This window comes from Oncorhynchus tshawytscha, linkage group LG30 (assembly GCF_018296145.1).
Source record: "Oncorhynchus tshawytscha isolate Ot180627B linkage group LG30, Otsh_v2.0, whole genome shotgun sequence".
Classification (NCBI taxonomy): Eukaryota; Metazoa; Chordata; class Actinopteri; order Salmoniformes; family Salmonidae; genus Oncorhynchus; species Oncorhynchus tshawytscha.
The window spans coordinates 6,479,092-6,491,031 of record NC_056458.1 but is presented as its reverse complement, the minus strand read 5'-3'; the positions used below and the strand labels follow the sequence as shown (position 1 = coordinate 6,491,031).

At 42.0% G+C, this 11,940-nt stretch overlaps 1 protein-coding gene across 1 annotated transcript; it reads left to right on the top strand.

The window, feature by feature from the left end:
* Positions 1–4,336: 4,336 nt before the first annotated feature.
* LOC112228919 (transgelin-3-like) lies at positions 4,337–9,071 on the top strand. The gene is made up of 5 exons (XM_024394691.2): positions 4,337–4,512; positions 5,247–5,460; positions 5,709–5,883; positions 7,838–7,940; positions 8,200–9,071. The coding sequence occupies exons 2-5, from the start codon at positions 5,281–5,283 to the stop codon at positions 8,339–8,341; spliced, it is 600 nt and encodes a 199-aa protein (XP_024250459.1). The 5' UTR covers positions 4,337–4,512; positions 5,247–5,280; the 3' UTR covers positions 8,342–9,071.
* Positions 9,072–11,940: the final 2,869 nt, after the last annotated feature.

The following is an 11,940-nucleotide window of genomic DNA, read 5'->3' as shown; positions in this document are numbered from 1 at the left end:
CGTACTTCACAGTTGGGATGGTGTTCTTCGGCTTGCAAGCCTCCCCCTTTTTCCTCCAAACATAACGATGGTCATTATGGCCAAACAGTTCCATTTTTGTTTCATCAGACCAGAGGACATTTCTCCAAAAAGTACAATCTTTGTCCCCATGTGCAGTTGCAAACCGTAGTCTGGCTTTTTTATGGCGGTTTTGGAGCAGTGGCTTCTTCTTTGCTGAGCTGCCTTTCATTTTATGTCGATATAGGACTCATTTTACTGCGGATATAGATACTTTCTTACCTGTTTCCTCCAGCATCTTCACAAGGTCATTTGCTGCTGTTCTGGGATTGATTTACACTTTTCGCACCAAAGTACGTTCATCTCTAGGAGACCGATTGCGTCTCCTTTCTGAGCGGTATGACGTCTGCGTGGTCCCATGGTGTTTATACTTGCATACTATTGTTTGTACAGAAGAACGTGGTACCTTCAGGTGTTTGGAAATTGTCTACATTTTTTTTCTGAGGTATTGCCTGATTTCTTTTGATTTTCCCATGATGTCAAGCAAAGAGGCATTGAGTTTTAAGGTAGGCCTTGAAATACATCCACAGGTACACCCCCAATTGACTCAAATGATGTCAATTAGCCTATCAGAAGCTTCTAAAGCCTTGACATCATTTTCTGGAATTCCCCACGCTGTTTAAAGGCACAGTCAACTTTGTGTAAGTAAAATTCTGACCCACTGGAATTGTGATACAGTGAACTATAAGTGAAATAAACTGTTTGTAAATAATTGTTGGAAAAATGAATTGTGTCATGCACAAAGTAGATGTCCTAACCGACTTGCCAAAACTATAGTTCGTTAACGAGAATTGTGTGGAGTGGTTGAAAAACGAGATTTAAGTGTTTGTAAACTTTTGACTTCAACTGTGTATGTGTGGAGGTTTGTTAAGTGTCCAAAGAAGTGCCAGATGTATTCAGAATGGTGTTGTCTGCGTAAAGGTGGATCAAGGAATCACCCGCAGCAAGAGCGACATTGTTGATATATATAGAGAAAAGAGTTGGCGCGAGAATTTAACCCCGTGGCACCACCATAGAGACTACCAGAGGTCCGGACAACAGGCCCTCCGATTTGACACACTGAACTCTATCTGAGAAGTAGTTGGTGAATCAGGCGAGGCAGTCATTTGAGAAACCAAGGCTGTTGTGTCTGCCGATAAGAATACGGTGATTGACAGAGTCGATTCGAAATGGTCAGTGATCTGTTTGTTAACTTGGCTTTCGAAGACTTTAGAAAGGCAGGGCAAGATGGATATAGTTCTGTAACAGTTTGGGTCTAGAGTGTCACCCCCTTTGAAGAGGGGGGTTGCCGCGGCAGCTTTCCAATCTTTAGGAATCTCGGGCGATGCGAAAGAGGTTGAACAGACTGGTAATAGGGGTTGCAATAATGGCGGCATATAGTTTTTATTTGTACGGGTCCAGGTTTTGCAACTCTTTCAGAACAACTGCTATCTGAATTTGGATGAAGAAGAAGCTGGGGAGGCTTGGGAAAGTAGCTGCAGGGAAAGTAGGTGCAGGGCATGCAGAGCAGTTGGCCGGGGTTGGGGTAGCCAGGAGGAAAGCATGGCCAGCTGTAGAGAAATGCTTATTGAAATTCTTGATAATCGTGGATTTATCGGTGGTGACAGTGTTTCCTAGCCTCAGTGCAGTGTGCAGCTGGGAGGAGGTGCTCGTATTATTCATGGATTTTACAGTGTCCCAAAACGTTTTGGAGTTAGAGCTACAGGATGGAAATTTCTGTTTGAAAAAGCTGGCCTTTGCTTTCCTAACTGACTGAGTGTATTGGTTCCTGACTTCCCTGAAAAGTTGCATGTCGCGGGAACTATTCGATGCTAGTGCAGTCCGCCACAGGATGTTTTTGTGCTGGTCGAGGGCAGTCAGGTCTGGAGTGAACCAAGGGCTATATCTGTTCTTAGTTCTACATTTTTTGAAAGGGGCATGCTTATTTAAGATGGTGAGGAAATTACTTTTAAAAGGGCCGGGCACAGTGCAGGCTAACCATGTCGCTAGGTGCACAGTGTTTCCTCCGACACATTGGTGCGGCTGGCTTCCGGGTTGGATGCGCGCTGTGTTAAGAAGCAGTGCGGCTTGGTTGGGTTGTGTTTCGGAGGACGCATGACTCTCGACCTTCGTCTCTCCTGTGCCCGTACGGGAGTTGTAGCGATGAGACAAGACAAGACTAACAATTGGATACAATGAAATTGGAGAGAAAAAGGGGGTAAAAATATATATTTTTTAATTTAAAAAAATGTTTTTTAAAGGCCTGATCGCAGAAGTGTTTTAGGGAGCGTTTGACAGTGATGAGGGTTGGTCATTTGACCGCGGACCCATAGTGGATGCAGGCAATGAGGCAGTGATCGCTGAGATCCTGATTGAAAACAGGTGTTTTTGGAGAGCAAGTTGGTCAGGATAATATCTATGAGGGTGCCCATGTTTACGGATTTAGGGTTGTACCCGGTGGGTTCATTGATAATTTGTGTGAGATTGAGGGCATCTATCTTAGATTGTAGGACTGCCGGGGTGTTAAGCATATCCCAGTTTAGGTCACCTAACAGAACGAGATGGTAAGTGATCCATGCAGTTACAGGTGAAAAAGTAGACTCAATACTAATGAGAGTAGCTGTGTTACCTGCAACAAAACACATTTTGTTTTAGTGGTTTACACAACTGTATTAATATCTTATTTCATCAGGTCAGAAACATGAAAATCTGGATTAGTTTTGCCCTCAGTGGTAAGTGTGTATATAAAATGTTTTGGTACATTTTAAAATGGCTGGTCTGCAGCAATCTCAAGGATACTGTATTTAATAAATTATTGAACAGGAAAGTGCAAAACTAACATTTTGAACAGGAGTTTTCGCTGCTCCATTCATGAAGGAAGAGGAAGCAAAGCGATTCATCAGACTGAAGAGACAATCGGGATACAACCACTCTAAGAACCAGTGGGGTTACACTATTGAAAAAAGGTGCCACATCTACCAGTGTATTTTATATATGGATTTAGAATTTTGTATTGCTTTTGACAGGTCCAGCCTTTCTACCTGTGTAAATGTATGCGTTTGTTTGCATGCACATGATATTATTACTCTCTCTACCCAAGGCCAATGAGTACTGGACAGCTCTCCGAACAGATGCTCAGTATTACATGGATATGGGACACCTGATGTTCGACCACTCTGTAGCTATGTGAGTCTATTAAGACAACTGTTACCATAGATAGCGGCAATGACACTAAAAGCATTTAACAAAGAGCACAGCTTACATACCGGTAATGTGTAAACTCAGCTATTGACGTGTTTTTAAATAGTCTGATTGCATGCATTTCCAGTGAAAACAACAGGCTCTATATGGAGATAATGCGGAATGCCCGTTCTCACCTTGACAGGCAGACGGTGACAGATGGTCAGTAGAGGAACTGTGGAGATGCTCAACAGCCACAGTATCATGGATAAAAATCATCAACATCTCAGTGGGGGTGGATGACTACAATCACTTAGCTAAATGTGCTTTCTCTACAGTGCTGTCCTTGATGTAAGAGTGTGATTGCATGATGTATTATCCTTATTCTGTCCAAATAAACATTTAAAAAAGGAAAATGCATATTACATTTTTGCACATGCATGATTCGTTTTTTGCATGGACATGTTTCATATAACATGGGCTACTGTAACTTTGTGAAATGCATGTAAGAATATAAACTATTGTATACAAATAATTAACAGAGTTGAGGTGTAAGTCTACTTGCTAGTGCCTTCAGGAAGTCTTCACACCCCTGGACCTTTTCCACGGTTTGTGGTACAAGGTGGGATTAACATTTCTGTAATTGTAAAAAAAAACTGTTTGTCAATGATCGACACAAAATACTGTGTCAAATTGGAAGAAAATTTTTAACATTTGTAAAAACCGTGGACAAATTTAAAATTCAGGCTGTAAACACAAAATCATGTGGAAAAAGTCTAGGGGTGTGAATACTTTCTGAAGGCACTGTATGCCTTTATTCAAATGCCTTGTGAATAAAACAACTGATCAATATTGATGAATATAGAGAAAGCACACATCACAAATATCAACCATAGGCCCTTCTTTACTCATTCATTTGACTATCTATAAATCATGTAATGCTACATTATATTAATGAAATAATTGGAATGAACTCCCAGTAAACTATTTGAAGGGTAAAGTCCTATAGTAACCATTCCTGGACATTACCACTGGATATTGACGTTTCTCCCCTTTGGCCATGAATTCATCCGGATAGTAGGCTCCATCCCCTATTGGAGGCGCAAAGGCGCAGCGGCATCAACTGACTCTCGTGGCACTGAAAAGCTGTTGGGAGTCAGAGAACGGATGCTGAGTACGGATGTTGAGGTTGGTACTGCACTCCTCAAGATGTCCAGTTTTAACAGCATGTGACTCCAGAGTGGGACTAACGACCAGGAACGGAACGAAGCCTGACCATACATAAATTGAAAATTCGTAAGTAAATTACTGAAATGGGAAAATAATGTGCAGAGACGGAACCTGACATAACGAATGGGCCTAGATGTAATTGCGAACGCTATAATAAATGCTGTCATATTGCATGCACTTGCACTAGCAGGATTTTCCCTGGAGGGAGTTAATCCAGGCCGTTTAGCCTACGTTATTTCCCTAACTCGATAGAATGAGAGGGACTTATTTTTGGCTGATCCATTTGTATTTTTTCTTTCGCCTATGCAAGCAAGTATATTATGGCGTTTCATAAATCAATCTCTGGATGCCATCCAGTGGAGAGTGACAACGCGCGCATCACAGGAGGACTACATAGACTATCTGAAATGTCGATCATATTTCCCTGGATTTTTTTTCGAGTGAAGTATCATCCACACGGTTAAAACAAATTAAATTATGAAGATTGCAATGTGAAACTAGAGGTGTCCGAATATATGAAAAAAATTGCTGAACTTTATGACTGCGTATCCTTGAAGTCAGAGGCCCGTACCTAAATATACATATGACATCAGAAATGAAAGCACAGGGCAGACGAATACAAATAATTAACAGACAGCAGTGAAATAGTGCATGTCTCCAGCGACACACATCCTCAAACTACTATAGACTGCAGTTCAAAAGTTATGGATTAATTTACCCACAATAAGACATTTTGCTTCTAATTTTACAGAAGGGTTGAAGAGATGTTATATTTGTTCAATTGCACCCTTTCCTTGCAGTCACTCTCTTGGAAGAGCTCGAACTCTGGAAGCCATGGCAAACAGAGGACCCAGTTACGGGCTGAGTAGGGAGGTTCAGGAGAAGATAGACCAGAAGTATACTCTGGACCTGGAGGCCAGACTGGTGGACTGGATCATCTTGCAGGTTGAGGGGGACATAGAACGACCAGAGTCTGGGAGACTAAACTTCCAGAGCTGGCTCAAGGATGGAACAGTGAGTCTCTGACACAAACTCTGGTTGATGTAACCTTATGCATGTTTTCATTATTCTAAACCTAACTCTTAAAACACATATACAGATCATCTCAGACTCTAATTCACCATTATCATAATAGACGATATTTGATAGCCTTTGTAATTATGGGGTTTCTTCTCCTGGTCCTCAAAGCCACCAACCTCTAATGCTAGGTGGGTGTAGGCCAGTTCTAATCTGTCACTCCATTATTTAATCTCTCGTTGCAGATTCTTTGCAGGCTCATTAACAGCCTCTATCCCCCTGGTCAAGAACCCATAAAGAAGATCCAAGAGACAAAGATGGTCTTCAAGCAGATGGAGAAGATCTCTCAGTTCCTGCAGTCAGCTGAAGCTTATGGGGTGAATTCCGGGGACCTTTTCCAGACCGTGGACCTATGGGAAGGTACAGCTCTTCCACCTTACACTCACATGCAGCAATTGGTTAGTCCTGATGATAGATAACTTCAGGTATGTGCCATGTATGTGAATATAGCCTTTCAATATAATATACCTTCCTGGAAAGGATTCATTTGTCAAATCATACATTTATTTTCTACAATTTTTAAATTTTTTATAACCAATGAGGGAACAACATGGACTACTTGAGACTGCAGAGAGAGCACACCCCCATCCACATTGACAGAGACACAGTGGAGGGGGTCAAAAACGTACATTTCCTCTGCGTGCACATCACTGATGACCTAAAATGGTCCCTTCACATAGACAGCGTGGTGAAGAAAGCTCAACAGCACCTCTTCAACCTCAGGAGAATCAATACATTTGTCTTGGCTCCTAAGACCCTCACAAACTTCTACAGATGTATCATTGAGCGCATCCTGTCGGGCTGTATCACCGCCTGGTACGGCAATTGCACTGTCCGCAAACACAGGGCTCTCCAGACGGTGATGCAGTCAGCCCAACGCATCACCGGGGGCACACTGTCTGCCCTCCAGAACATCACCCGATGTCACAGGTCGGCTATGAAGATCATTAAAGACCTCAGCCACCCTCCCCACTGCCTTTTCACCCCTCTACCATCTATCTAGAAGGCGGAGACAGCACAGGTGTATCAAAGCTGTGATGAAAGACTGAGAAAACAGCTTCTATCTCCAGGCCATCAGACTGTTAAACAGTCACCACTAGTCGGCCTCCATCCAGTACCCTGCCCTGAACCTTAGTCACTCTTAATAGCCGGCTAACACCCGGTACTCTACCCTGCACCTTAGAAACTACTGCCCTATGTCCATAGTCATTGAACACTGGTCACTTTAATAATGTTTACACTACCGTTCAAAAGTTGTGTCCTTGTTTTTGAAAGAAAAGCACATTTTTTGTCCATTAAAATAACATCATATTGATCAGAAATACAGTGTAGACATTGTTAATGTTGTAAATGACTATTGTAGCTGGAAACGGCTGATTTTTAATGGAATATCTACATAGGCGTACAGACTCCCATTATCAGCAACCATCACTCCTGTGTTCCAATGGCATGTTGTGTTAGCTAATTTAAGTTTATCATTTTAAAAGGCTAATTGATCATTATGAAACCCTTTGCAATTATGTTAGCACAGCTGAAAACTTGTCCTGATTAAAGAAGCAATAAAACTGGCCTTCTTTTAGACTAGTTGAGTATCTGGAGCATCAGCATTTGTGGATTCAATTACAGGCTCTTAACGGCCAGAAACAAATAACTTTCTTCTGATACTCGTCAGTCTATTCTTGTTCTGAGAAATGAAGGCTATTCCATGCGAGCAATAGCCAAGAAACTGAAGATCTGGTACAACGCTGTGTACTACTCCCTTCACAGAACAGCACAAACTGTCCCTAATAGCCAAGAAACTGAAGATCTGGTACAACGCTGTGTACTACTCCCTTCACAGAACAGCACAAACTGTCCCTAACCAGAATAGAAAGAGGAGTGGGAGGCCCCAGTACATAACTGAGCAAGAGGACAAGTACATTAGAGTGTCTAGTTTGAGAAACAGATGCCTCACAAGTCCTCAACTGGAAGCTTCATTAAATAGTACCCGCAAAACACCAATCTCAATGTTAAGAGGCGACTCCTGGATGCTGGCCTTCTAGGCAGAGTTGCAAAGAAAAATCCATCTCTCAGACTGGCCAATAAAAATAAAAGATCAAGATGGGCAAAAGAACACAGACTCTAGACAGAGGAACTCTGCATTGTTTTTTTATTGCTAGGTATTACTGTACTGTTACAGCTACAAATACAAGCATTTCGCTGGTACCTGTAATAACATCTGCAAATCTGTGTATGCGACCAATAAACTTTGCTTTGACCTACTAAAGGCCAAATATAGTATTGAAATGTCTGTCTGGTATTTTGTGTACTACAGGGAAGGATATGGCTGCCGTGCAAGGGACCTTGTCAGCACTTGGCAGTATGGCGCTCACAAAGGATGATGGTCAATATCGTGGTGAACCTGATTGGTTTCATAGGTGAGGAACCAATCATGATAGCTGTTTGTAATGAGTTATACAAAACAGCAATGATGTCCATTTCTTTATTACATACCACTCCAAAATGAACTATTTATAATGAGTCGCCTTAACTTGACCCCTCCTCCCTATCACCTGTTTGCTTCCGTATCATTACTGTAGGTGTAGACCTTCCTATCTGACTTGTATCAGTTTTAATCTCTCCTGTACAAACATCCATCACAGCAGGTAATTCACATTTTGTCTCCTGTGCTTTTAGGAAAGCTCAGGAAAACCGGCGGGAGTTTTCTGAGGAGCAGTTGCGTCAAGGCCGAAGTCTGATTGGCATGCAGATGGGCGGAAACACTGGGGCATCTCAGTCTGGCATGAGGGGGTACGGCATGCCACGCCAGATCATGTAAAAATGTAATTTGGCTCCTCTAAATTAATCCAAAGTTGCTCTCTCATTAGCTCAGTGGCAGCGTGAAGTTTCCCTGATGATCTCGCTATAGGGGCCCGAGATGTAACCTTATACTGAAAGTCTCAGAACACTATTACAGGGCATTATAGATGATGTCCTTCAATAAGCCTTTGTATGAGCTCACAGTGGCTCTTCTTCACTCAGTTACACGGTCTGGTGTGTCATTTCTGTCGGAGTGGATGTTTTTGCATCAGACAGGTGTTCAAGGTTTCTGTCAACACAATTGTGAAATGACAGCAACTGTGCCATTGTCTGAGAAATGGTATTTTGAAAAGTAATTGTAATGATAGTCACGATAGTATTAAGGTGCAATATTCTTTATTCAGGTAATTTACAGCACCAGTAGTCTTATTCTTTACTACACTGCGGAATGTGAATGCAATGCATTACGGCCATTTTTCTTTTTATATAACTACCTTCGTTGCATGATTTCTTTATGCACAAAGTTCATGTTCAGTATTGAATGTTAAGTTAAATATTTGTTGAAGTACTTCAATTATATGTCTTTTTTTCTTGTTTAATTTATGTTACTTAATGTATCCAGATGTATGAGTACTGTGTGAAATGTCTTATAAAAAGCATGAGTTAGCGCAAAAAGTTGGTAGAAGTGCTGCCTAATGACGAGTTCACTCTAGGCTATAAATATAAATAAAGTTGCACACTATATACAAGCTCCCAGTAAATTATTGGGTGAAGCACCAATATTTTGTCATCATTGTGCCTTCTTCAGGGTAATGTCATGAATACTTGAACTAGGTTATGTAGACAAAAAGTGCAATTAGTGCAAACAATGACAATAGTGAGGGGTGTGTCATCATTATTAGGGTGAGATTTTTTTTTAATGAATTGCTAAAAGCACTTAGAATATTAGGCTAATGCAGTGGAGGCTGCTGAGGGGAGGACGGCTCATAATAATGGCTGGAACGGCGCTAATGGAATGGCATCAAACACATAGAAACCATGTTTGATACCATTCCACCTATTCCGCTCCAGCCATTACCACCAGTCCATCCTCCCCAATTAAGGTATCTGTGCGCTATTGTTATATTGCAACGTAATTAGATAGTGTACATAGTATTAGCATCAACATATATTATTATTTCACTAAATTTCATATACATATTTCATTGTTTACATTGAATTAAATCTTTGTTACAAATAATCTTTTGGTTCAACCGCAATGCACAAAAAGCATCATCAACAAAGTGGCTCTCTAACCCAGGCAGCGCCATCTGTCCTTCAGAAGTCCGATGGTGCCCGCCACAACAGCGCGTACCTGGCAATGGCGCACATTGTAGTTCCTCTCTGCGGGTTGGCGAAAGGGGTGAGCAGCCACCGCTTGAGAGGATATCCACTGTCGCCTGTAAGGTTAGTGAATGGGTTAGGCACTGCAGCAGAGAAATTGCAATTGATTTTGAATTTCTACATTACTCATCCGTACCTAGAAGCCAGCCATCACGCACAGCTCCAGCCTCAAGTCTGCGCCCAACACTGCTGTTTCTCCATATGAATGAGTCATGGGTTGACCCAGGCCACCACCATGTCCGCATCATATATGATTTGGACATTCATGGAATGATAAAGCTTTCGATTAATGAAAGCTAATTCACTCTCACTCGTTGCCCTTATAGCAACATGAGTGCAGTCAATTACACCGATTATTTAGGAAACCGGACATTGCTGCAAATTGCACTTTGATATTTGCCTGGTCACCCACGGTGTAAAGAAACTGTGTAGAGGTGCGTCAATCCAGTTATACCTCCTAACACGTCTGGCATAACGCGGCTAAAGCTTGGCTGAGAGATCCTTGACCTGTCAACCAATTCCCTTTGAAAAGTGCCGGTTGCCAGAAATCCGAGAGTTGTCAGCACGGCTTGGTTTCTGCGGGTGCTTCTCTGTAAAGCTGGGCCTACTACAGCACAGAGATCCAAGAGAACAGCTCTTGGTAATCGGAACCGGTTTATATGCCACTCATCATCATTGGCCAGTAAATCTTGCTGGTCTTTGAAAATTCGCTCTCTCTGAATTCTTCCATTCGCCAAATCTTCCAACAGTGCCAAAGCAGCCATTGTGCGTCATTACGCATTGTAATTGCATGCCTTTTAATACCCACCCATTAGATTGTCAAAGCCACCCAATTGCTTAACACCTTCATGTGTGGTAATTACGCTGGTTGTAACTGACAATGACAGAGGGCCATTATCACATTGACAGTTCTACGCAACGAACATGTGATAACAATATATGAAACTGTGCACTCGTATCTGCCCTACTGAGGCATCGAAAACGGCATCAGTTTAAACGTAATTTGACCTACTGTTCACCTTATTATTCATTAGAATACATTTCATAACATGCAGGTATTGTTTAATAATTACAGTTCCAATTAAATATGACTCTGATTAAACAGTACAATATATTTTAGTTTTTTTGTTGCAAAACAGATATCTCCGTTTGTATTTATCCTAAATCATGTTTTTTTTGTGTGCAGTCAAAGGAACTCTTCATATATAATAGGTGAGAGGTAATATTTTGAATTATTTTACAAAAAAGGTATCAATTTCAAAGCGTTTCTCGAGTTCATCCTTCTGCCATCGGAGTCGCAGTTTCTCATTTCTCCGGTGTCCGTGGAGGACCGCACATTCTCCCATCAAGTTTGTTTTTTATAAGTCCAACGTTTGCTTATAAAGTTGCATACGCCTTATTTTGTGCCTACACAACGTTTATAAATGAGGCCTCTGATCACGACTCCATTTTGCTTCTCCCTTCCTATAGGCAGAAACTCAAACAGGAAGTGCCCGTGCTAAGGACCGGGTAGCCTCAATATACAGAATACTGATAAGTGACCGAGTTTCTCAGGAAGTCTATAGGAGATGTTGTACCCACTGTGACTATTAACATCTACCCTAACCAAAAACTGTGGATAGATGGCATTATTCGTGCAAAACTGAAAGCGTGAACCATCGCATTTAACCATGGCAAGGTGACTCTGAACATGGCAGAATACAAACAGTGTAGTTATTCCCTCCGTAATTCAATCAAACAGGCAAAATGTCAGTATAGAGACAAAGTGCAGTCGCAATTCAACGGCTCAGACATGAGACGTGTGTGGTAGAGTCTACAGACAATCATGGACAAGAAAGGGAAAACCAGCCCATCGAGGACACCGACGTGTTGCTTCCAGACAAGCTAAACACCTTTTTTGCCCACTTTGAGGATAACACAGTGCCACCGACATTGCCCGCTACCAAGGACTGTGGGCTCTCCTTCTCAATGGCCGACGTGAGTAAGACATTAAAGCATGTTAACCCTCGCAAGGCTGCCGGCCCAGACTGCATCCCTAGCTGTGTCCTGCATGCGCAGACCAGCTGGCTGGAGTGTTTATGGACATATTCAATCTCTCCCTATCCCAGTCTGCTGTCCCCACATGCTTCAAGATGTACACCATTGTTCCTGTACCCAAGAAGGCAAAGGTAACTGAACTAAATGACTATCGCCCCATAGCACTCACTTCTGTCATCATGGAGTGCTTTGAGAGAC